Source organism: Gymnoscopelus braueri, assembly GCF_963280865.1.
Source record: "Gymnoscopelus braueri genome assembly, chromosome: 14".
In the NCBI taxonomy this organism is placed as follows: domain Eukaryota; kingdom Metazoa; phylum Chordata; class Actinopteri; order Myctophiformes; family Myctophidae; genus Gymnoscopelus; species Gymnoscopelus braueri.
In genome coordinates this window covers 17,662,896-17,690,650 of record NC_137619.1, presented here as the reverse complement: position 1 = coordinate 17,690,650, position 27,755 = coordinate 17,662,896, and the positions used below count along the sequence as shown (strand labels likewise).

Genomic DNA, 27,755 nt, shown 5'->3' with positions numbered 1-27,755 from the left:
GCCATGGGGAATGCCTTGGGGTGGGATTTGAGTGTCATTGTGCTTATAATGTCATTGATTTATGCTCATTTAATCATTTATTATATTGTGTATTTGGGAAGAATAAACCATGACTGGGTAGTTACAGGGAGCTCTCCCTCCCCCCTGTGACTGGGTGTTGAGCAGGGTTTGGTGTTTGCTTTGACAGCCACAGAAATAAAAGAGTAGCAATTCCTTAGAGAGAAAAAAAAACAAAAACACATTTGTTTTAATAATGCCCACTCTTTATACAGATGTTATTGATACATAAAAATGCATTAGTTCCAAAGTCGCTAGACAGAGAGAAACAAAGCAACATAATTTGAATCAAGTTGTGCACTAGGCTAAATCATTGGTTCACAAAGTGGGGTCCGGGGACCCCTAGGGGTCCTTGGGGGGGTTCCAGGGGGTCCCCAGCTAAATTTGTTAATAAAGCATCACAAAAATGTTAACCACTTTATCCATTTATACGTCGGCTATTGAAAAATAGCAGCTCTACAAGCTCACAGCGTGTCACTTCGTGCCGCACTGCGAGCTTGTAGATCTGCTATTTCAGAAAATGTTTGAAAAATATCAAAAATGTTTTTTGTATAATTTTCATTATTTTTTTCTTCTCTTTTTGGGGGGTCCCTGTGTGGCACAATACATTTTCAGATGGGGGTCCCCGAAAAAATACATTTTGGGGGTCCTTGGCACGAAAAAGTTTGAGAACCACTGGGCTGAATGAAATGTTTGTGTTTGGGCTGAGACTCTGACACTTGTACTGTAGGCAGCTTGTCGGACAGGGAGGGACTCTCTCCGCTCCCACGCTGCGCAGCACCATGATGGACACCAGAATGATGCGAGGCAGCAACCTGTTGACAACTTTAACACAGCATGCAGTTATAGATGGGAGACGCACTTACCTTGGATTTATTTCCTCTGTTTTATCGACCGACTTCAATAACGGGGTGTCGGTGTCACATCCTATAGTTTTGTTAACGGCCGGGGAAAACTTTTCACACTTTTTTCGGTTCTGAAAGCGCGCCGCTGAAAGTGACACTTTGACAAGTTTTATCTCTACGTATGTTACGGTACAATGCGTTAATGTGGATGATTCATAGACTAGGCTACGTGGTGCGCTCTGACAGAGATGAGAAAGTATGACAAAGACACGTACGTGTCACACATCTTTGTTTTTCTCACGGGGCTCGTGCGAAAAGTTTCTCTTGAGGCTCCGCGCAGCAGGTGACAAGGCTGGGAGTCTGGACTTGAACTTGAACTTGCGCATTATAGTCTATTATTCCGACACGTTCTCAGAGATAGGCGTCAGTTATCGCCGCTCTGTCATTGTAACTCCCTAATGCGTCGCTATAGAACGACAACAACTAAAAGACACTTATCGGAGATTCAATTGCCGCTCTCTAATCAGAGATATTGGCTGCAGCCTCGGTGGCTTACCTGGTAGCAACGCTTGAGCCAAGCGTCAAGCGGCTTGAGCCAAGCGTCAAGCGGCTTGACCAGTAATCTTATCATCTCGTGTTCGATTCCCACCACCGGTACGACTTATTTTTCGGAAGAAAGAGAAGACCATGTGAAATGGTCTCGTCTTGTACCTACTGGGAAGACGTAACTTGAAAAGACCCTGTTGTTATCTAAAAGCTCAGTTCAGCCATGAAGTTGCTGAGCTTGTTGTGCCTTGTCGTCACGGGTCTGTGGAGGAGACCTGGTCTCGTGACCGGCAGAAACTGTCCAGACCTCATGATTGACAGCTGTCACTGCTCAGCTGAGAGGTCCAAGGACAAGGAGCTGAGCAGACACAACGTGCGGGTCAGGGTGGTGTGTGACGATGTGGACTTAATGGACACCCTGCAGCCCAGCTTCCTGCCCAACAGAACGGTCTCCCTGTGAGTATTGTTGCTCAATGGCTGTGTTTCATATTGTTTTTATGCTTTATTTATACCATTGGTTCTCAAACTTTTTCATGTCAAGGACCCCCAAATTGACCCTTATCGGCCCTCGGACCCCCATCTGAAAATATATGCCAAGGACCCCCATAAGAGAAGATTCTAGCAGTGATTTTCAACCATTTTAATTTCAAGGACCCCCAGTTTGACATGCATTAGGCTACGGACCCCCATTTAATGGCATTTCTATCTCTGGGATAAATAAATGTTAATTTAACTCTGAGAGTGCTCTCAGAGTTACAGACCCACAAGGGTCAATTTGGTTCCTATTATCATTTAGCTGGGGACCACCTGGAACTCCCTCAAGGACCCCTGGGGGTCCCCGGACCCCACTTTAAGAACCAATGCTTTATACAGTACTTCTACTCCACTACATCTCGGACTCAAGGCTACTTTTTACTCCATTGCAATTATTTGACAGCTTGAGTTACTACATTGAAGATTTAGATGATTAATACAAAACATACATTAACTAAATACATTATTATTATGCAGCAGCAGCAGCACATAAAGTAGCCTGATTAAAATGAAAAGGCCCAACCTTTTCCAGATGCAGCATTTTAAGTGATGAACACATAAAGCTTAATTTTGCATAATGAGTAGTCTAATTTATGTTTGGTAATGTAGTTGTAAGTAGAATATATTTTGATGGCAATAACTTTGTACATCTACTTTTAAATTCAAATGTGGAATGCAGGACTTTTAACACAACATTTTGTAGAGTGTGGTATTAGTAGTTTTACTTAAATAAACAATCTGAAACTTCTTCCACCAATGACTTAGGTGCAACATAACGAAATGCCTATAGGCTACTGGGGTTAATTTCTTTAATAGTCCCTTGGCTAATGTCAAAATAAAACAGGGCATTATTATTGCAGTGGTGGAAAGTAACTAAGTACATGTACTCAAGTACTGTACTTAAGTACAATTTTGAGGTACATTTACTTTACTGGAGTTTTTCCAATTTTTCTATATTTTTAACTTCTACTCCACTATACATCTCAGAGGCAAATATTGTACTTTTTACTCCACTGCAATTATTTGAACACTTTATTTACTAGTTACTTTATGGATTTTGATTATTATTACAAGACACACTAACCACTTCAGCCCTATTATTTCGTCCATTTGAAAATGGCGGATCTGCTATTTTCAATCTGCACAATGAGTACTTTTACTTTTGGTACTTTAAGTACATTTTGATGCCGATACCTTACTCAGCTAAGTGTAGAAATGTTTTACCTTTTCCACCCCTGCATTCACACAATGTTAATAGTTGATTGAGGGATTCATTCATTCTGCACAGAAACCAGCTGCGGCTCAGAACTTTGTTATCTTTATTTTGACATTAGCTAATTAAGTGACAATTAGAAGAACATTATTTTTAACCTTTATTTAACCAGTAAAAACAAATTGAGACAGAGTCTCTTTTTCAAGTGGGAACTGGCCAAGAGGCAGAATACAATTACATTATCTTTGCTAAACATACACTACAAAACAAACAACAATAGGACATCCATGATACACAGCAAATACCTATAATATATCCAAAGTGATACACCTTAAGCAACAGAAAAAAAAGCAAATAATCCTACATAAAGTAGAAATACACAAAATGTACAAAAATATAGCCTACAAAGAGGCTAGTAAACATCCATGGTGGAAGAAGTCTCATATTGTTTATTTAAGTAAAAATACCAATACCACAATCTGCAAAATGTTGTGTTAAAAGTCCTGCATTCCACATTTGAATTGAGTAAAAGTAGATGTACAAAGGTATTGCCATCAAAATATAGGCTATCCTCCTTACAACTACAGTACCAAACATAAAAGTAGACCTATTATGCAGAATTAAGCCTTATGGGTTCATCACTAAATGCTGCATCTGGAAAAGGTTGGGCCTTTAAATTTTAATTATGCTACTTTATGTGCTGCTGCATAATAATAATAATAATGTATTAGTTAATGTATGTTTTGTATTAATCATCTAAATCTTCAATGTAGTAACTCAAGCTGTCAAATAATTGTAATGGAGTAAAAAGTAGCCTACAATATTTTAGTCTGAGATGTAGTCTCAAAAATGTAATATGAATAATAAAGGAAGGATAAATTCTGACTGACTGGGGAGAAAATTCATCAAACTATGATGGTTAACCCATTAAGACCAGGAACGCATCTCTGTCATTTTAGATGTCTTTGGCTATTCAAAAATAGCAGATCTACAAGCTCATACTACGAGCTTGTAGATCTGCTATTTTCTAAAGAATCGTGTCTTTTTTTGCTAATCTATGAATATAATATATTTTTAAAGCGAACATTTGTAACTCAAATCTTTGCTGGTGGGGGTCCCTGGAACAAAATATTTTGAGATGAGGGTCCGCGGCCAAATACATATCATTTTGGGCGCCCTTGACATGAAAAAGATTGAAAACCACTGATATAGAAACAGTTTTTTCAGAAAACTCAGAAAGAGATTGCCTGTCCCTAATGTAGGCTATTGCCCTATTTCACGTTATGGGTGCTGCCATCTGCAAGAAGAAGCCTAAAGTTTCAGTGTTCTCTTCATGGATATTATTTACATGCATTCAAAGTTATTCAAACAGCTTTCTTTAACATTCATCTGTGCTATAGGCCCTACTCTAGTGGGGTTGATAACTTTCCACACACGCCCTGCAGGTGCAGAGATTGACTGCTAGATTAATAGACTGTTTTATTCGTCGGAAACTTGAGGTTTGTGCACAAGAGTGTAAAAGCAAATACTAAACTTAAGGGCCCTTGACAAGTTCCCAACACTCATTGTGAAAATGTGTGTATGATTAATGGTAGCTCTGTACTTTATTGAAATTTATTTGGAACAATGTTTTGCCACTGTGAATGCAGGGTACCGTAGACTATTTAGGCTATGTTAAAAGCTTTATTTAGTTTTCAGCAGTATTTAAAATGCCGGTGAGTGTAATAACAGCTTGATTTTATAAATTCAGTCTCCACAGACATAAGACATGGCGTCTTTATTATTTATTTATATGCAATTATTCACCATTAAGTTAAGCAAAATTGACATTATAGACTAGAAACACTGATGCCCTTTCTTCATAGCATAGGAATCCCATTCGCTGTTCCGTGATTTTCTCATTAATATATATCTTACCGTTGCAATTCACTGTAACATGCTATATTTATAATTCCTTAGTCATTTCTATTCCTTGGTGAGCTATGTTCTTCCGCAGGGCCCTGGTCGCTCAGGAAGCAGTTTTTCCTGCGTTAGGAAATGTGACCTTTGTCGGCCCAAAGTGGCCTCCCTACTAGCTCTTTTGTTTAGACGTGCTGTGAAAATAAACAGATATGTCAGTGGGAAGTATGCACATGCCGTTCTCCCCTCGGCGGGACTCCCAGCAAATCTCCCAAATGTCTCCCCGTGGTCCCCTCTGTCTCCCATCTCTCTGCCTCACCTCCGTAGAGTAGACAATGAGGTCCTTGTCGAGCTGCTTCCTCAGTATCTGCAAGTGCAGCATGTCTAAGTACATTAACCTTGATTTGAATGTCGAGTCTAATAAAAGACAGCTTGGGACATCGGTACTTTTCTTCCAGCCATAACGGCTTTATTAATATGGGCGGCTATATTGCCTCCGGTAACTGTTTACTAGTCCCATTCCCCCGCTGTAATGTGGCTCAGTTCTGATGCCGGCGAGAAAACAACTTAATAAGCAAATGAAACCGGCATTAGCATAAGTAAGAGAGATGTAAAGTGTGTCTGTAATTTACCCCGCAGTTACCGAGCAGCGGCGCGCCCCCTATTAACCCTTTAAGACCGGGAACGCATCTGTGTCATTTTATCGATTTCTTTGGCTATTAAAAAAAATTGCAGATATACAAGCTCATAGCGCGGAACCGAGTGCCGCGCTATGAGGTTGTAGATCTGCTACAGTATTTTTGGAAAATGTGTGCAAATCATTGAATATACATATTTTTTTAAAGAGGACATTTTTTACTCAAATCTTTGCTTCTGGGGGGTCCCTGGAACAACATATTTTGAGATGGGGGTCCACGGCCAAATACATACGATTTTGGGGTTCCTTGACATGAAAAAAGTTTGAGAAACCACTGAAATTATACCAACATACGTTTAAAAAAAAAATTTAATTACAAATGTTTGCTTAAAAAATAAAAGAATTCAATGATTTGCCCAAATCTTCATGATTTTTCAAGAAAATAGCAGATCTACAAGCTCGTAGCGCGGCACTACGAGCTTGTAGATCTGCTATTTTTGGAATAGCCAAATAAATCTTAAAATGACACAGATGATCCTTCCCCGGTCTTAACGGGTTAACACCTCTGACTGTTTCCTTATCTCCAACCGGAGTGAATGGGGGGGGGGGGGGGGGGGGGGGGGCGGTGGAGTTAGTTTGGAGCTCGGGCCTGACAGCTCTGTTGACCTTGGGGACCTCTCTGGTGTAATCGTTTCAGCGCAAGCTGAAGTTGGAAGAGAGGCTTTGCTGCTCGACTCTCTGCAACGAGACAACAGCAGCGGCAGCAGCTGCAGTGGAGAATCGTAGCTGACACCTGTGTCAGGCAAATGCACTGACAGGAGGAGGACACATCATTGGCCAAAGGGATAGAGGAGAGACAGACTGTGTGTGTGTGTGTGTGTGTGTGGGGGCGGTTGGGAGAGATACATGTGAATAGGCAGTGTGAGAGAGCTGTTAGAAGAATAGAGGGTGTGACAGGAAGGAAACCTGGGAAAGGGGGGACAGGAGCTGTTTGGTGAAGCGGTTGCTATAGGCTTGGTTTGAGATGGAGAGCTGATGGAGAGGAGGGTGACAGAGGACATATTAGTACCCGGTGCGGCGGTTGTTGCTGCTGCGGCGGCTCAGACACGGTTGATGCTAACTGTTCTTCATTTCCGAGAAGGGTTTCTTAGACGCCGCGCACACACCCCCAGGGGGGGGACACGTGCACTCGTTGTAAACTGACAACCTGACAGGATTTTAAACCGTTGAGATCGGGAACGCATCTTGTGTAATTTTTTAGATTTCTTTGGGCTATTCGAAAATAGCAGATCTACAAGCTCGTAGCGAGTGCCGCGCTACAAGCTTGTAGATCTGCTATTTTAGATTTTCTTTTTGGAAAATGTGTCAAATCTTTGAATGTATATATTTTTTTAAAGCGAACATTTTTAACTAAAATCTTTGCTTCTATAGGTCCCTGGAACAAAACGTTTTGAGATGGGGGGCTCCGCGGCCAAATACATATCATTTTGGGGGTCCTTGAGAACCACTGATATAGAAACATAAGTTTTTCAAAAAACTGTTAGGATTTGTAGAATTCCCAGAAGCAAAGATATAAGAGTTACAAATGTTTGCTTTAAAAAAAATATATATATATATTCAAAGATTTGCACAAATTGTCAAGATTTATCAAAGATTGCAGATCTACAAGCTCCGCGCTTTGCCTTGTATATCTGCTATTTTTGAATAGCCAAAGAAATCTAAAAATGACACGGATGAGTTCCCGGTCTTAACTCTCTCAGTGCCACACCCCGACATATCCCGAGTTTTTCCCGAGTACCCTCAGTGCCAGCACGAGAAATCCCGAGTTTTTACTTTTGACTGTGGTCGCGTTATTCTGTTTATTTTTCATGATCACTTTCGCTTCCTGACTCATTCAGACTCACCCGGAGCCGGATGTAAAAAAAAAAAATTCATTTCCGGGTCACGTTGTTTTTCTCCGGTGATTTTCGGCCAGAATAGGGAAAGTCACGTTTTTTCACACGGTATAAAAAGCGAACGGAGAGGTCCATGTCTACTCTCTTTGGTCTGGGTGACGATCAGTCATCGTAGTCGTGTATCGCATCGTAATTTAGCGCGATCAACGATTGTCGAAAATGTCAACATCCGGTTCTGACCGGATATGACATGAGCCTGTTTGGGAGGGGGCGAGTGAGCCAGCGAGATCATCAATGTGTCGATTTGTTGCTCTCTACTGGTAGAACTGTATTATGGGTTTAAAACCCCAATCAGATCATTTATTTGAATGAAAAATTACAAAATTACAAAATAAAATAAAAACGCAAATTCCTGGCAGTTTGGGAGTACTTTATGAAAATACTCTTGGCAGTGAAAGAGTTAAAGGGTTAAACAGCTCCAGCTTTCATAGCTCCCCTGTTTGGTGATTTTGTGTTGCCATTGCAGGTGGCCGTTTGGGAATTTTCTTTTTTGTAAACCTGCACAGCTTGGAATGTTTGGCGGTTAACGGTTGCATGACATCGTACTACTAACGTTGCAGTGCACATCACTAAAATAATAACTCATCGTTTATCCATCCTGGGACTCGTAACCCAAGTATTTGTAGGATGACTCGACATGCCCTCATCAGAGACCAGATGGCAGGAATAATCATTAAAGAAGAGTGGATGAGCAAGGCTTTACCTTGCTCATCCACTCTTCTTTAACCCATTAAGACCTGAGGTTTTTTGAAAGTTTTGAAATTTTGAAACATTTTGAAAAAAAAAATCTAAAACATTTTCTTTCAAGATTTTTTTTTCAAGATTTTTTTCAAAAATAGCAGATCTACAAGCTCATAGCGCGGCACTCGGTGCCGCGCTATGAGCTTGTATATCTGCTATTTTTGAATAGCCAAAGACATCTAAAGTGACACAGATGCGTTCCAGGTATCAATGGGTTAATGATTATTCCTGCCATCAGCTGGCTGGGTTCTTTGTTCTCGGTGGCGTGAACTGGTTGATGAAAACGCTGATTCAGGTGTTGTGTGCTAAAGTGAGACCCTGTGTGTCACCTTGGCCGTCCTAATCAATTTTTATTGTTTCAAGCATCAAATCAGAGGTTTTTCCACCTAGGGATTTTTTAGGTGGCTGCCCACATTGTCCGCCGTCTGACTAGGAACATTTTAGATGGACACGCCCCCCAAGGCGCGGCTTTAGATCTTAGCGCCATAGATCGTCTGAATAGGGCTCGTTGTAGGTTTGTTGCTATTTACGGCCACGTTGCCGATGTAGGATTTCCGCCTCATGCATCCCATATCAACACATGGATCCAGAGAACTGCTGGCGAGGAGAGCAGAAGGAAACGTGCAGCACCGTATTGTACAAGGAACAGTTATAGATATTTAAATAATTTGTTACTTTTACATTTTTGGTCAACCCAGTCTAAACAGATTGTGATTCCTTTTCCCATTCAAGCATATCTTGAGTACCAGAGTCAGCTCCAACCCTTTAAAGACTACGTCTGGTTCTCTACCAGCATTCAGGGCTCGCAGAGGAGAAAATGAGAGCATTTTGGTCTGGGGTGGAGGTGTCTGGCATTGGCTGCTCTGTGGGCCTTCATCCTCCTCCTCCTCCCCCTCCTCCTCCTCCTCCTGGAGACAGACAGGAGGGGCTGTTTGTGGTGTCTAGAGGAAGCGATCAGGAGGAGGCAGCGGCCGGCTCCAAAACCGCGACAAGAACATCACAGTCATTATGCCAGGAACAACGCTCACAGCACCAAGAATATGAGACGCTAGAGAGGAGGCGGGCCACTGTGTAAATTAGCATGCGGCGTATAGTTTCAATGTGCTACGCTGCACTGCAGACATGCAGCAGCATGCCAGGGGATAGCATCTCTCTGATATGATCACTATCTCTGTGCACCGAGAGAGCTCCGTATTGACCGGTGCACGTATTCTTCAGAACTGTGCAGACACCGGGGAAAGCAATTCTTGGAATCCACTCTCCCATGTCCTTATTTAACCCATTAAGACCCGGAACGCATCTTTGTCATTTTTTGATTTGTGCTAAAAAGCATTATTTTACACTTTGGCTATTCAAAAATAGCAGATATGCAAGCTCATAGCGCGGCACCGAGTGCCGCGCCACGAGCTTGTAGATCTGCTATTTTAGGAAAATCGTGAAAATGTGTGCAATTCTTTGAATATATATATATTTTAAAGCGAATTTTTTTAACTCAAATCTTTGCTTCTGGGGGTCCCTGGAACAACATATTTTGAGATGGGGCTCGGCGGAATGAAAAAGTTTGAGCACCACTGATATAGAAACATGTGTCGTTCAGAATACTGTTGGGATTTAGAAGACATTTGTAGAATCGGCTTCAGGTCTTAATGGGTTAAAAGGTCTATTCTCTCTGTATCTTGTTGTGTATCGTCTTCTATAAATCTCTCTCTCTCTCTCTTTCTCTCTCTCTCTCTCTCTGCTGAATTGGCATGACTGTCACAACAGCAATATTGCCAAACCCTCACAAATGAATGAAACGGAATGAATACATTTCTTAAGACAAGAAAAGAGTAGAAGAAAACTTGTCATGTGTGTGTGTGTCTCTGCGTGCGTGTGCGCACGTGTGTGTGTGTGTTTCTAGATTGTTATCACATTAAGTTATCAACGGGTCTCGTTTTTGATGTAAATAAATGATACCAGAATGCAATCATTATGTAATTGTAAATCAATACTCTTGGCAGGTGCACGAGTAAACAAACCAACCACAGAGATCATTATTCATTTTCTATTTCCATCTAACTCTTTCTGTCACTTCTCTCTCTCCCTCTCTCTCTCTCTCTATCTGTCTTTCTCTCTCTGCTTTGTTCTCCTATACGCCTCTTTTTTTTTGGTCTCCGGTGGTGCTTGTGCTCTACCCTGTTCGGAGTTCTTCTGAGTAGTTCTGCATGAATATTTCATGGACATGCACAAGTAGCCTCTCTATATCCTCCCGTGCATTACAGCGCTGTCAAACCGTGTGCGCGTGCAGGGCAAAGAGTGTGGTAGAAATTCAACCCATGAAACGCCTTACGTGATATGCCACACACACACACACGCACGCACGCACACGCAGTGGAAGAAGTATTCAGATATTTTACTAAAAGTAGCAATACAACAATATAAACAAACTCTGTTACAACTAAAAGGCCTGGGTTCAAAATGTTACTTGAGTAAAAAAAAGTATTGGCATCAAAATATACTTAAGTAGCAAAAGTAAAAGTACGAAAATGTTTGAAAATAGCAGATCTACAAGCTCACAACGCGTCGCGATGAGACACGTTGTGAGCTTGTAGATTGGCTATTTTCAAATAGCCTAGGTATTAAATAGGGCTAAAGTGGATAATGTATATTTTATAATGTAATAATTTATATCTGCAAAGTAACTAGTAACCAAAGTTTTCAAATAATTGTAGTGGAATAAAAGTACAATAATTTCCGTCTGAGATGTAGTGGAGTAGAAGTATTGAAAATTGGAAATACTCCAGTAAAGTAAAAAATACCTCAAAATCGTACTTAAGTACAGTACTTGAGTAAATGTACTTAGTTACTTTACACCACTGCACGCATGCACGCACGCACGCACGCACGCACGAAGCACATGAAGTATCGACTGTTAATCCAAAGAGACATGGCCAAAATGACCCCCACAAAGATGTGTTCTACTGTATCTAGCATCTGAAGCAACTGGCAGCAGCTGTTGGATCTTGAAATCTCTCCATCTCTATAAGTCTCTCCCTTTCCCTCTCCTCTCTTTGCCCTCTCTCTCTCTCTCTCTTTCTCTTCTCTCCGTCTGTCAGGGGACTTTTATCTTGTGATGTCATGGAGGCTTTAAAAAAAAAAAAGTGAGAGGTTCATCTTTTAGATCATGAGAGCCCTCTCTTGCATCAATCATCCAGAACCCGGGGTGCTAGGCGTAATACTTTTAAGATCCACTGCATCGCCCCCCGACCCACCCCCGCACAGCAGCTAAACATTTGCCCTTGCGTTATCTTGTAACTAGTAACTGTGTGCGCTGTAGGACCTCGAGGTCAGGTGTGATCCATAATATAGCCACACGTTAGAGACTGTCATGCTCCTTAATAAGTAGCTATTGACTAAATCCCTCTACCAGCAAAAAGGTTAGGGTTCTGTCAAGGTCTCCGCCAGGCATCTGCGGGTGTTTATTGACGCATCACTCAAGGCAGCTCCAAACGGCCTTCAGAATTGACAGTGTGAATGGCTCATAACTACGGACCATTTCGTCTTTTTAAAAGAAACAACTGATCAGTTTCAATTGGGACAATAATGCCTCACAGAACAAGGGAGTTCACGAATGCTCAGGGAAAGAGTTAAGAGCCTGCAAATCATAAATGGCCTCGGGGGGGAAAAAAAACAAGAAAGTGTCGAAAACCCAGTCTTACCACCAAAAAATATTAAGTTAAAAACAATACAAGCGGGAGCCAAGGATGCTTTTTCTGGTCTGTTATCCCTACCTCCCTCCTTTCACCAAATGCGTAAATAACAAGGTTACTCAAAGTGTAACTCAGTCATAAGTCTGCGAATGCAGGGGCAGGGGCGAGCCTTTTGTTAAGTATGTTGTTGTTGTATGTAATTTCATTGTTTTTGGAGTCGCTGTAAAACGAGGTGATTAAAAAACCCTGATGTGTCTCGCTTCTGTTGTTCAGGGTGTGATCTCGGTAGGAAGCGTATTAATACTCCCCTCCCTGTCGCACCAGGGCCTCTGCGGCGCTTAATCGGCTCAGTGTGTGATTGTGTGTGCGTGTTTGTGTGTGTGTATACGTCTGTTTCTCTGGATGTCACTCAAACTGTTTGTGCGTACTGCACAGTGTTGATTTCGTCGACTAAAACTATGACGAAAAATGTTCGTCGACTTACCTTTTTTCACTGACGAAAACTAAATAAAAACTGAGCTATGATGACTAAAACTAAGACTAAATATAGTGACAATTTCGTCAACAAATAAAAACTAGACTAAAATGTTAGAGAGAGACTAGTGGAGAAGAGATCCAGTAGAAGTAAGACAAGTCATTTCATGGTTGGTTGCGCTAGGGTGTGCATGCTGAAAATAGCAGATCTACAAGCTCACAACGCGTCGCAGCGCGACGCGTTGTGAGCTTGTAGATCGGCTATTTTCAGCATGCAACCGAGTGTAAAATCAGCCATTACGACGCCATCAAGGCACCGCCAACATACATTTTAGTCGACTAAATCAACTGTAGATTTAGTCGACTAAAATCTTATGATATTTTGACGACTGAAACTAGACAAAAACTAAAACGTTTCAGATGACTAAAATATGTTGACTAAAACTAAATGGAATTTTATTCAAAAGACTATGACTAAAACTAAATCAGAATTTGCTGTCAAAACCAACTCTGGCGCACTGTATGTATTTGAAAGCACACATGGTCTGGTCTACATGTCAGTCATATTACCAATGCCGCTTTAACCACATGTTGCTCAATTCAATCAGCTGCAGCCAATCAATATGATGAGATTGCATCTCATAATATCGGTTGGTGGATTGAAAAAAAACTTCAAATTGCCTGGATGCATTGAATCAAACACTGTATAGGCTAATTATAGTATGATGATCCAGCTGGCAGGAAATAACCTTGGCAAAACCACTCTTAAAGGGTAAGTCTGGGGATTTAAGACCTATAATTTCCCCACATAGGCCTACCTGAAGTACATTCGGCTTCAGCCCCATACCTTTTTGGCCAAAATAGTCATGTTGTTGACTAAGTCAGTGGTTCTCAAACCTTTTCGTGCCAAGGACCCCCAAATTCATATGTATTTGGCCGCGGACCCCCCCACCTGAAAATAGGTTGTGCCAGGGACCCCCAGAAGCAAAGATTTGAGTTAAAAATATTAGCCTTTTAAGAAAAAAGATTTAAAGATTTGCACACATTTTCGCGATTTTTCAAAAATAGCAGATCTACAAACTCATAGCGCGGCACTCGGTGCCGCTCTATGAGCTTGTATATCGGCTATTTTTGAATAGCCAAAGTATAAAATATGGATTAAGTTGTTAAAATTATTAACACATTTTGCTGGGGACCCCCTGGTGCCCCCCCCAAGGACCCCTGCATCGACCCACAGAGAACATAAGCTCCAGGGTCGGGGCTGTTGGTTGAAACAGAGCGAACTCCCGGCACCGTTTCCAGCCTCTTGCAAACTAACAAGCAGTCCAAACAAGGGTCAGGATAAGATTCGCAGTAAACAGGGAAGTTGCAAAATACATAAATCAGCATTAGCTGTGATTTTCATTGCGACAGTTCTGTCATCACACCCACTTCCACTAATCAGGAAATCACATTGCTGCAACACAGGCTGCTTTGACGGTTTGACATGCTTTTATTATCTGATTGTAAACATTAGCACATTGGTTCTCAAAGTGGGGTCCCGAGGACCCGCAGGGGTCCTTTGAGGGGGGGGGGGGGGTACCAGGGGGTCTACAGCAAAATTAGTTAATATAGCGTCACAATTATTTTAATCACTTTAACCATACTACTTTGGCTATTCAATAATACTTTGGCCATTCAAAAATAGCAGATCTACAAGCTCATAGCGCGGCACCGAGTGCCGCGCTATGAGCTTGTAGATCTGCTATTTTTGAAAAATCCCTGGCACAAAAACATTTTTGAGATGGGGGTCCGCAGCCAAATACGTATCATTTTGGGGGTCCTTGACATGATAAAGTTTGAGAACCAGTGTATTCGCACATGGAGCCTGGTAGAGTTTGGGAGAAGACAATCCACCGAGTACCACTGCTTTCTGGCCTGTGAAGGTACAGACAGTGGTTGGTTACCATAATGCTTGAGCCGCTTTAGCCCTACAGTATATACACATTGTCTTACGACAAATAGTGAAAACAGTAGATCAACAAGCTCACAATGTGTTGCATCGCAACACATTGTGAGCTTGTAGATTCTACAATTTTAGCTGGTATTGAAAATGTAAAAAATAAGGTTAATATAATAATAATAATAATGATGATATAAACTTTATATCATCATTATTATTATTATTATATTAACCTTATTTTTTACATTTTCAATACCAGCTAAAATTGTAGAATCTACAAGCATTTTTTTTAAATTATGATGATTTAATTATGTAATAATAAGCTTTGTAAGCTTTGTTTAAGATATATGCTCTAGAGTTTATATTATAAACTCTAGAGCATATATCTTATATCTTATATCTTATTATTACATAATTAAATCATCATAATTAAAAAAAATTGCTTCAAAACAATCAAGACAGTAATAAAACATAACACAATTCTTAAAAAGTAATCTTTTAAATTAGATTTAAAAACAGAAATCTACTTTGTTAACCTAATGTACAAGTTGTTCTAATCCAAGACACCAAACACTTTTTGGAGGTATTTTCACACACAGTGTTTGGACAGCTTGCAGGAAGAGGCTAGAAACTGGAGCTATAATACCTAACAGGTGACTCTGGCGCTAATATTCTCTGTGGGTCCAAGTACTATATGTACTGTTACATGAGAGGTAAATTATATATTGGTCTAAAAATCACCCAAAATGACTATTTACAGATTTACTAACTAGAGCCTAGGAGATGTAGTTCCTGTCCAGCAGTGTCCAATGGAAAGGCGCTGTGGGCAGATGTGCTTGACTGTCAATAGGGTCTATTTGGAGCTCTGTTAACCCTTTAACACCGGGGGAGGGAACGCATCTGTGTCTTTTTTTTTGTTGGGCTATTTAAAAATAGCAGCTATACAAGCTCATAGCACGGCACCGAGTGCCGCGCTACGAGCTTGTAGATCTGCTATTTAAAAAAAAGCGTGAACATGTGTGCAAATCTTTGAATATATATATATTCTTATAGAGCGAACATTTTGAACTCAAATCTTTGCTTTGGAACAACATATTTTGAAATATGGGGGTCCGCGGCCAAATACATTTTTTTGGGGGACATGAAAAAGTTTGAGAACCACTGATATAGCAACATAAGTTTTTTCAAAAAGGTTTTTGTTACAAACATTTGCTTTAAAACATATATTCAAAGATTTGCACACATTTTTCACGATTTTTCAAAAATAGCAGATCTACAAGCTCGTAGCGCGGCACCGAGTGCCGCGCTACGAGCTTGTATATCTGCTATTTTTGAACAGCCCAAAGAAATCTTAAAAACGACACACAGACGCCGTTCCCGGTCTCAAAGGGTTAATACCCACTTGAACCCCCCGAGCAATGTCTGTTTCCCATCCAAGTTCAATGTTAGTAGATATAAAATATGTTATTTTGGTTAGGCTGTGTCTGGTAACCCGATCCTCTGGAATAACAAGAGAGGTTTTGGCTGTTTGAAGGAGAGAGAGTGGCTGGAAACCGCCGGGGCCGCCCCGATCCAAATGTTTGTAATAGTTCACATTGTGATCTTTGCTCCACTTGGGCCCAGTGATTGGTGTCTTGGACCGTGGCCATCTCAAGTTATTTTTGTTTCTAGCTCTTTTATAATAATATAGTTGAACGTCTCTGGCGTACGATGGCCAGGCGAGGTTCTATAACCCATTGAGACCGGGAACGCATCTGTGTCATTTTTTTGATTTCTTTGGGCTATTCAAAAATAGCAGATATACAAGCTCGTAGCGCGGCACCGAGTGCCGCGCTACGAGCTTGTAGATCTGTTTTTTTTTTTTTTATCTTGACAATTTGTACAAGTCTTTGAATATATATATTTTTTTTTACTCCATATTTGCTTCTGGGGGTCCCTGGAACAAAGTATTTTGAGATGGGGGTCTGTGGCCAAATACATATCATTTTGGGGGTCCTTGACATGAAAAGGTTTTGTTCCAGGGACCCCCAGAAGCAAAGATTTGAGTTAAAAATGTAGTTTAAAAAAAATACATATATTCAAAGATTTGCTAAAATGATCACGATAAATAAAAGAAAAGCAGATCTATGAGCTTGTATATCTGCTATTTTTGAATAGACAAAGTATAAAATATTAGTTATAGGCTATAGCTAAAAATGTAAAATGACACAGTATGCGTTCCCCGGTCATAAAGGGATAATGGTGCTCTTTGAGTTGGACCTCACAGAAATATCTAAGCTGTGGTGCTCGGGGTAAAGAAGGAAAAACCAGAGCTTCTGTTTCACAGAAGAATATTGATATGGACGTTGCTGCTGAATTCAATCACTGTAAAAACCTCGGATGCAATAAGAAAAGCAGAAAATTGCAATGTTTTGAGTTACATGGTTTTATCTGACGTTTTGGTAAATGGGTCATTTATCCATTTATTAAGCCCTATTTTATACTTTGTCATATGATGGTGTCATGCGGCGAAAATGGCTGATCTACAAGGTCACAATGTATCGCTGCTATTTTTGATGCCCAAAAAGGGACAGCAGGTTGGAAGTGGTTAGCATACAAAAGTGCAGAAGCTGTTCAAAAGTCTTGACATCATTTCTGATGGCAGAAAATGTTTATGTGGATAAAACATTGCAATTTAAGATCTTCTTTATTTGGTTTGCTCTAGTGTAGTCTATGGCATTGGTTCTCAAAGTGGGGTCCGGGGACCCCCAGGGGTCCTTGAGGGGGTTCCAGGGGGTCCCCAGCTAATGTGTTAATATAGCATCACAATAATTCTAACCACTTTAACCTTTTATACATTGGCTATTCAAAAATAGCAGATCTACAAGCTCATAGCGCGGCACCGAGTGCCGCGCTATGAGCTTGTAGATCTGCTATTTTTGAAAAATCGTGACAATTTGTGCAAACCTTTGAATATATACAGTACATATTTTTAAGCGATCATTTGGAACTCAAATCTTTGCTTCTGGGGGTCCTTGGAACCAAATATTTGAGATGGGGGTCCGCAGCCAAATACAAATTTTGGGGGTCCTTGACATGAAAAAGTTTGAGAACCACTAGGGACATTAAATGACCGTATATGAAAACTCACCATCTCAAAATTTCTGGAGATGCAAACGGAGCTTTATAAATCCACGCTCACAACGTTCCAAAGTGCAGCGTCCTTTGCATCTATGGCAGTGTAGGTCGAGCAGTCAGATATTTTTTGGTGTATATTCCACACATTTATGGCAGCGCTCAAGGCCGCGGGCCCCTCCGTGCTTAGCCGTAATCAGAGGATCACGGTAAGTAGCAATGACACAGACCATTTGCCGCGGCCCAGAGAGAGACAATATTTAATTTGTCTACTCCCCCACCCCACTTGAAAGCAGCTTATCCTCCGAGAACATAATTGATAATGTAAATAGAGAGTTGGAAAGGATGCGCCGCAATTTAGTCATGGGCTGTTTACATGATGTACAATTCTTGTTTCGTTTCCGTGATTTTCCTGGGCGTATAACGCAAGGGCCTGAGAGGGGTCAGTGAGCAACGGCTCTCCACCGCATCTACACACCCACAGGGGTGTAAAGTAACTAAGTACATTTACTTAACCCATTGATACCTGGAACGCATCTGTGTCACTTTAGATTTCTTTAGGCTATTCAAAAATAGCAGATATACAAGCTCATAGCGCGGCACCGAGTGCCGCGCTATGAACTTGTAGATCTGCTATTTTAGAAAAATCGAGGAAAAAAAAAAATTGGGGTTTTTTTTTCAATTTTTTTTTAGGATTTAGAAGACATTTCTAGAATCTTCTCAGGTCTTAATGGGTTAAGTACTGTACTTAAGTACGATTCTGAGGTATTTTTTTTACTTTCCAATTTTCAGTACTTTTACTTACTACTCCACTACATCTCAGAGGCAAATGTTGTACTTTTTACTCCACTAAAATTATTTGAAAACTTTAGTTACTTTTTAGACTTTGTTTATTATCGCAAACACACACTGACCACTTCAGCCCTATTATGTATTTCGACCATTTGAAAATAGCCGATCTACAAGCTCACAATGCGTCGAGGTTGTAGATCTGCTATTTTCAAATGATTTGTTATACATTTTGAACTCGTGAAATGGGACATTATGCACAATGATTACTTTTACCTTTGTACTTTAAGTGTATTTTGATACCAATACTTTTTTACTTTTACTCAAGTAGATTTTGAATTCCGGACTTTCACTTTTTCCCCCGCATTTCTACATTGCAAGTATTGATACTTTTACTTATAAGTAAAACATGTGAGTACTTCTTCGCCCACAGCATAGCAGAGGGACACGCTTCAGTTTGCACAAACAGAGGCAGCCTGTCCCTTGTGACGGTGAGGACCTGTGTGTCCACAGTGAGAGGGGCGAGGGGAACGCAGGGGAACGCCAGAGGAGGTGTGGGACGATGGGGACCTGTGTGTCCACAGTGAGAGGAGCGAGGGGAACGCAGGGGAACGCCAGAGGAGGTGTGGGACGATGGGGACCTGTGTGTCCACAGCGAGAGGAGCGAGGGGAACGCAGGGGAACGCCAGAGGAGGTGTGGGACGTTCAACGCAGTAACCCAATCTCATGATCTCATACGGACCACCTTCACCTCGTCCTCACGTGGCTTTCGGGGGGGAACGGTGCCATACCCAGTGAAATCCTTATTCTAACTCTGGGTTCGTTTGGTTGTATTTGCACCAGTGGTGGAAAGTAATTAACACATTGGGTGCCAAACACGGTCTGAACCGTGTTTGCGCAGAGTAGCGGTCCGGTGCCGAACACGGTCCGGACCGTGAAATATGTGTTTTTGTTTTTTTTTCGTTTTTCTCCACACGGGCGGGGCTAGAGCAGCTCTGGGAGTACCCATTGTGATCCTGAGAAGGATAGGCCAGATAGATCACCGGAAACAAAAACATGGCTCCCATCCACTTCCTGTCTATTTCCTTCTTTAAAACGCCTATATCTCCGAATCTGTTTCCGGTGGGGAAAACCGGTCATGCGCGATGCGCGATCCCCCCCCCATTGTAACTCGCGAGTGAAATGTTATCGTTCCAGGCTGTAGCCAGGGTCATCGCGCTACATGAATGGATGCTTTTTTTTACATGGATTTGCTCCTCGTGGAGTTTAGAGCTTTAAACATGAAAGCGCAGTCAATGGGGAGAATGCTGGCGTAAGTTGTTATGAAAAAATGCTGGCACCCAATGTGTTAAGTACATGTACTCAAGTGCTGTACGAAAAGTACAATTTTGAGGTATTTGTACTTTACTTGAGTATTTCCCATTTCCAATACTTCTACTTCTACCCCAACTTTAGTTACTTTATAGATTTTGATTATTATTACAAAACATACATTAACCATTTCAGCCCTATACATTTTGGCCGTTTGAAAATAGCAGATCTACGAGCTCACGAGCTTGTAGATCTGCTATTTTCAAAAGATTTGTATACATTTTTGAAATGGGACGTTCTGCATAATGAGTACTTTTACTTTAGGTATTTTAAGTATATTTTGATGACAATACTTTTGTACTTTTACTCAAGTACATTTTGAATTCCAGACTTTTACTTGTAACAGAGTATTTCTACATTGCAGTATTGATACCTTTTATTAAGTAAAATATCTGAGTACTTCTTCCACCACTGATTTGCACGCTCACAGAGTTAAATATTTTGGAAAACTCTACGGATATACAGTATACGGATATACCGATATAGGTTTCGATTTCTCTTGGGTTTTCGATTTGGCTAAGTGAATCCACGTGTGGGATATTGTGAAATTGATCGGTTTATAGCCGCGTCCAAGTTGTCTCTCACTGTGCCTGGTTGAATCCATGCTACTGTAGCTTGTGACTGCCTGAGTTTTCTGCCTTATGTCAGGACGCATCCGCCCTGACAGAACCTCAATAGGATATTGATGTCTGAATCAACAACAATAAAAGTCCATAGGAATCGCTCGCTCATTCAGTCACGGACACCCCCGGTGTCTTCCGGTCGTATAGTGCCCTTTCCCACAGAGCTTGGATATCCCGCCTAGCGGGTGCCCAACAGCTCTTGTCTGTACATGTGCTGAACACTAAAAATGATTGAGAGGGGAGAGTCTCAGTATAGCGTGCAGTTGGGGGAGCCTCAAATATAAATAAAGTTTTGGGATGTTGACAGTGATGTAAAGTAACTTAAGTACATTTTACTCAAGTACTGTTACTTAAGTACAATTTTTGAGGTACTTTTACTTTACTGGAGTATTTCCAATTTTCAATACTTTTACTTCTACTCCACTGCATCTCAGAGGCAGATATTGTACTTTTACTCCACTACAATTATTAAAAAACTTTAGTTACTCGTTACTTTGCAGATATAAATTATTATATTATGAAACGCACATTAACCACTTTAGCCCTATTTTATGCATATAGGCTATTTGAAAATGGCCGATCTACAAGCTCACAACTTGTGAGCTTGTAGATCTGCTATTTTCAAAGATTTCAGTACTCTTACATTTGGTACTTTGAGTAAATTTTGAATTCCAGACTTTTACTTGTAACAGAGCACTTCTACATTGCAGTATTGATACTTTTACTTAAGTAAAACATTTGAGTACTTCTTCCACCACTGCCAAAAAATGATTGAGAGGGGATATTGTCAGTAGCGTGCATGTTGGTGGAGCCTCAAATATAAATAAAGTGTTGGGATGTTGATGCGATACTGACACAATGTTCCGTTTTGTGTCCGTCTTGGCCTTTTCACACTGCAGAGAGGGGGACTTCCTTTCTCACTCCCATCACTTTTCCTGCCAAGACAGCGTATCACTGTTTAAAGATATCATTTTGTTTCCCTAAGGAAGACATGACCAGATAAACGTCTCAGATGGTGAAGCGATAAAAATGTGCTTCTTATGTGGAGAGTTTATACTGTCCTCAAGGGCTCCAGAATCCCCCTCCTGGAATTCATATTATTAAACAATTTCTTTGCCCGTAATATTCACAAAGCACAGTTAAACTCTGGTAGAGGTTTTGGGTTTTGTAGTGACCTTGCCATGATGTACAGTAACTACAAATATTGACGAGATATCTTTAACACATTGAGTGCCAGGGTTTTTTTAAAACAGGGTACTCACAGTGCCTGGATTTTTAACCATTTTTTAACCTTTTTCAAGTAGTCACAAAATATTTTCAGTGATCACCGTCCTCACGGTGATCCCCTCATTACACACACAGGGGTCTCGTACAATCGGGGGATTTTTAAAAAAAACATTAGGTAATCCGTTCCATAGTTGCAGCCAGTTGAAAATAGTCGAAAATAGTCAAAAATACATAATAAAAAAAAAATGTACTCAGGAGCCGAGATACAGGCTTTTGAAGTCATAAGTTAACCAGGAAGTGGATTGGAGTCTAAATCTTTGAAAAATTATATCTCCTGGTGCTGTGAAGGAAAAAAAAGAAAGAAAAAAAAGTTTAAAAAAATATTTTACATTTTATTTATTTTTAATATTTTTTCTCAAAAACGGTCCGGACCGTTTTTTGGCACTCCTCGTTTGGATTATGAAAAACGGTCCGGACCGTTTTTGGCACTCAATGTGTAGTTGCTCCTTAGATAAAAAAATGAATAATAATCAAACATATACTCCTTATTGACTTACTGCATATTGCATGGTGAAACTGGATAATATGTAAAATATAAAAATAAAAAACCATACGTATATCAATCATTGTAAACGGACAGAAAAAATGCTGAGTCAGGTTTTCTAAATGTATACATAATTGGCAGAATCCGCTTTGTTTGCATTCTTTGTGTGCTAAAAATGTGCAGTGTAAAGGTCGTAACACACGGCAAGCGGTTCACGCGGGCGGTACCTCTCGGATCAGCGGTGATCGCGCCGTGATCATTGTTGTTTTTTTTCCTCCTGCGCGGTGCGGTGAAAAGAAAAGCTCACCACAATCCAGCTCTTGCCGCCCCGTGCGCGTGTGCACAAACAAGCACGCGCGCGAGAATTTCACGGGCCGCGCCCCCCCCTGCCTCACCGCCCCTCAACCTCTCCGCGCGTCCCAAATAATCGCCCGCCTCTCATTGAAAATGAATTACATAGGCGCGTTGGCCGCTTGCAGTGTGAAAGGACCTTTAGACAACAAGGAGAATATATTGGATCATACACATTTTATCTATGGAGCGCTATTGAATATATACTGCATATATATGACCAGTATTTGGCGTTCCATCGTGGCAAGGTAACCTCACAACCCAAACCTCTACCAAAAGTCCAATTGTGCTTTAACATTTCATGTCTTTTGTGTGAGTTTATAAGTGGTTTGCATGCCTGGCTAGTCCTGAGAATCCCTCACCATGACATTTCCCAAATAACTGCTTCTGATTGGCTCCCCGTGGCCGGGGCTGAGCGATTTGCCTCTTCAGCACAATGCATTGTGGGATCACCACCACTTAATCCTATAGGGTTTTAGAATGAAGGATACCACGTACCCGTCTGGCATAACAAGTGCCCCTTTCCGACAAGGTGGGGACTGGAGACACATCCCAATTACCCCTCTGTTCGCCGAACCTGGCCCACCGCTCCGAGAGGCGAGGGAGCAACGTTGTTAACCCCTTCAATCCCGGAACGCGTCTCTTGTCATTTTTAGATTTCTTTGGGCTATTCAAAAATAGCAGATCTACAAGCTCGTAGCGCGGCACCGAGTGCCGCGCTACGAGCTTGCAGATCTGCTATTTTTGAAAAATTTTGAACGCTTGAGCAAATCTTTGAATATCTATATTTTTAACATTTTAATTTTTAACTCAAATCTTTGCTTCTGGACGTCCCTGGAACAAAATATTTGACAAATGTTCGCTTAAAAAATATATATATTCAAAGATTTGCACACATTTACAAGATTTTTCTAAAATAGCAGATCTACAAGCTGAGTGCTGCACTATACGAGCTTGTAGATCTGCAATTTTTTTGATAGCCCAAAGACATCTAAAACGACAGAGATAGCGTTCCCGGTTTGAAGGCGTTAAAAGAGAGCAGCAAGGAGGTGGAGAAGGACGATGGAAGGATTTGACCTTGCGTGTGCGTGCGCGTGTGTGTGTGTGTGTGTGTGTGTGTGTGTGTGTGTGTGTGTGCGCGCGTGGCGCGTGTGTCTATACAGTATACATGTATGCTTGTTTTTAATGCACCTGCGTTGGTGTGTGTATGTGAATGTGTATTTGCATGCGTCTGTGGGCATGGAGATAGGCGTCACACAATGGCGCACATGCAAATAAGGATCCCAGTGCATGCAAAAAAAAACAGCCGCCCGGGTCACGTGGCCGTGTCTAACCATTGCAATGTCGTATACAGTAGTAACAGGGCTGCTGTTTGTGCAGCAAAATGATTTAAGAGCTGTCGGGAGCGATCAATATTCCAGCAGATATGAAATCCAGAAATGCCGTCCAAGGTGTATTTAAAGTGATGTGGAGCGTGACCTTAAGAATAACCACCGTACAGTATAAACAAATGGATTTTTTTCACCCATACAGAGTACATCTCTATGGTGTGTGTGTGTGTGTGTGTGTGTGTGTGTGTGTGTGTGTGTGCGTGAGTTAAAACGTGACGTCGTCTATAGCTGCCCTTTCCAGCGATTCAGAGCGTTTTCACCAGACTGTAATGTCTCTAATGAACTTGTGACACTAACTAACCTTTGAAAAATCATAGAATATTTATCTCCAGGATGATCGATCCCCCAATCTATTTAAAACAGGGCTACTCAAGGGCCACTCAGCAAAATACCAAAAGTCCAAAGGGCCGCAAGCTAAAAATGACGGTCCTATTTTGGATTTTTCGATTTTGTAAAACACTACACATTGTTATTGTTATAAGAAAATGTTCATTTTTACATATTATTTTCACTGTACCTGTTTATTTTGTGTGTATGTCCAGTGGCGTCAGTTACTGGGCGCCTATCCTGGGCGCGCGGCGGAAATTATTGGGGGGGTCAAACCCCCGAAATGCATAGAAAACTATGGTATAATGCATAGTTCATAACAGTTATAACACAATACAAACACAATGGTCTTACACCTGCATTAGGTTACTATTCTACCTTGCCATACCCAATTGACGCCCCTGTGTATGTCTGTTTGTTTTTGAAAAAAGAGGAAGCAACCCATATATTTGAACGGAAATGTATATTTCTATCCTGTGCTTCACAATAAAAAATAACGTTTTTTTTTTGGCTTGACCATGAAGGGCCGCAGAGACGCTGCGTTGGGGCCGCATGCGGCCCGCGGGCCGCGTGTTGAGTAGCGCTGATTTAAAAGATATATCCGAGTCTGGTTGAATCGGGGGGGGGGGGGGGGGGGGGAAGCGTGCCGCCGCGATCATCCGTTCCAAAGTTGTGGACAGTTGAATATAGGTTGTTTTCGCCAACAGAAACAGAGGAAAAAGCAATTTTTCCAAAGCGAAAACGATCACGTGATTTGCTGCTGCTTTGCTTCACGTGCCCCGAGAACCGGTCGACCGATCGACTTCAAACTCTGCGATTACTGTATTGTCACAGAGGACCCGAGTGAGTGCAGTGCCTGGCGTGAAGTCGGTCGGACAGGTGGTCGTCCAGAACCGCCCACCCAACCATAGAGGTATAATATAACTAGAGGGCGGATTGCCCCGCCCCCAGCTATTCATTTCAATGAAATTGCTCAGTGGCGTTTTGAAGCACCCGGAAGTAAGAATAGGAACCAATATGGAACCAATATGAACCAATGGAATGGATCCATTCGTCGTGACGCGTCGTGAGCATGCGCACAAAACGGGAGACGCACGCGCAGTAGCATTTATGTGCATTCTCAGATTTGACCACCAGGCGTGGCCGCTTCACTGTTCTACCGTAGTTCTGGGGGCTTGGGTGCAACAGGTACTCTGACAGTTGGTACGAGTACAACTAGTATCGCACGAGTACAAATAGTATTGCATAACCGGGTGGGGCATGCATGTCCAACTTGCATTGTTCCCGAGTTGGGCACCAGAATAGTACCTCAATTTTAAAGCTACAATCCATACGTTTTATTTCTGTTATATCTCCCTCACTCCCTAGTTATAGTCCATTAACATACTCATGGTACCAACATATATTTATGACAACTTCTGTCTTTTTGAAAGGGACACTGATTAATTGAATGACTTCTCAATGAAAAAGACTTATATTAGAATATGCTTTGGATTTCCTGGATATGTGGGTTGAGAAGATATCTGGTACAGCATATGCACCACTCTATATAGAAAAGATACAGATCAAATCTCCTTGACTACTGCTGGCCAATAGCGATCATCCTACACCGCTGAAAGGCAGTCTACAATCAAGGCAGTTTTTCAGACTGAGACGCATTTGTCACACCACTGAGGATTTAATGGGCAAATCATTAGACATGAAAAGGTTTTTAGAACAGGCTTGTCAAACGGCTTATCAAATGGCTTGTCAAATAGCTTATCAAATGGCTTGTCAAATAGCTTATCAAAATGGCTTTGCAGAAAATAATAAATGCATTGTTACAAAAGAATATTCCAATCAAAAAGAAGTATTCAATCATGTTCAGTACAACTTGCACCCCCAATACTCATATTGTCATACTGTACATTGGGTTCTATAATAAAAAAACTAAACAAAAACATTGGCACATATTATCATCAGATCCAGCTATATCGTCATATTTGAGAAAACCGCCATTAATAGTCTATCGAATACAACGTAATCTTAGAGATAGCTTTGCAGATGCAGATGTGAAATCGGTTACAAGGAGCGCTCAGGCCTTCTTAAAACCCCTTCCAAATGGATGCTACAAATGTAGAGGAACTATTTCTCTCATCCTCATACTGGGGGAAAAGCACTCAATGATGTCATCAGGATTGAATGATGAGATTCCATGGCATGTTATGCTGTAAATAAACGTGAGACTAAATTAAATTAGGTGTCTAGGAGGTGGTGCATCTAAGATACACGTTGTACATTATGCACATTTTGGAATGATTTATAAAAGTTGCAAATGTTTACATTACTTAGTTGTGCATTTTCTGTAAATAATGTAAATATATATTAAGTGTTGGGTTGACATTGTCAGGATGTCACATAATCATGTTCATATCTGGTTAGGGTGATAAGTCACACACAGGTCACAGACAATCATTGAGAGACACTCCTACTGGAGAGTGTGACCGTCTCACACCTGTGAACACAGAAGGGGTGGAGTATCTATCTATAGAAGATCATGATGGTATCATTTCTGTAAGACACTCTTCATGAAGGTCCAGAGGGGCTGAAACGTTAGTGTGTGAATAATATTTATGCTGACCCTGAGTGTGCAGGAAGTTTCTTCATGAACATTTCTTCATGACTGGTCATTTGTTACTGTCCAACGCACCTGGATTTGAGCTAAGTGGATGTGCGAGTATTTCCTTTACAAAGATGAACATACTCATAGCAGACAGATGGGTAATAATAAAATATTATACATTAATATAAGTCCTAGATTGTTGCTAAATATTTCAGTGCATTGTAGTAATAATAACAAGTAAGACGCGCGAACGCGGGAAGCGAACGCAGCCCTAATTCTTTTTTTTTCTTTTTTAGATTGTTATGTTGTGTATTACGGACTGCCTCCTGTTAATGGGGGGGGATATGGTTGCACAGAGTTCCTAGTCATCTATGCACGGAATTGCCGTCAGCAGCCAATGAGAGCGTGAGTCACATGGGGGCGCGGCGGCACTCTGAGATGTGTCAGAGTAAGCACCACTTCTGGCGCACTCTGGCGGCTGCACACAGGCAGTGCAGGCAGTGCACACACACAGAGCCACAGAGCCACAGAGACACAAGCCAAATTCCATTCCCCAAAGCTCGGTCACTCGCTCACTCTCCTCGCTTCCTCCACTCGCGCCTAAGCCCCGCCCCTGCGAGGAGCCGAGGATTATTTGCGAGGACGGAGTGGTCGAGCGGTTGCCGTCAAAGGATCGGACTGCACTTAGCGTCATTTCAAAGCGAAGGAAAATTCCGCGATCACTTATGACGTCTCAAACAGCTGGACCAGAGCCGTGGATGAAAATATACATGCATAGAATAATATGCAGGTATAGAATAATACAGAATATAAGAATAGACAATTCATCAATGTGGATGGCCACATTGTTATCTTTATAGTTAACATTTTGTGCAAAGCCATTT

At 41.3% G+C, this 27,755-nt stretch overlaps 1 protein-coding gene across 1 annotated transcript in view; it reads left to right on the top strand.

Moving 5' to 3' along the window:
- Nucleotides 1–1,591: 1,591 nt before the first annotated feature.
- adgra1b (adhesion G protein-coupled receptor A1b) overlaps nt 1,592–27,755 on the top strand; it is a 270,459-nt gene continuing 244,295 nt past the window's right edge. Inside the window, exon 1 of the mRNA XM_080450479.1 lies at nt 1,592–1,904. Coding sequence (XP_080306605.1) covers nt 1,672–1,904 — 233 coding nt within the window. The 5' untranslated portion in view covers nt 1,592–1,671. The remainder of the gene's footprint in view (nt 1,905–27,755) is intronic.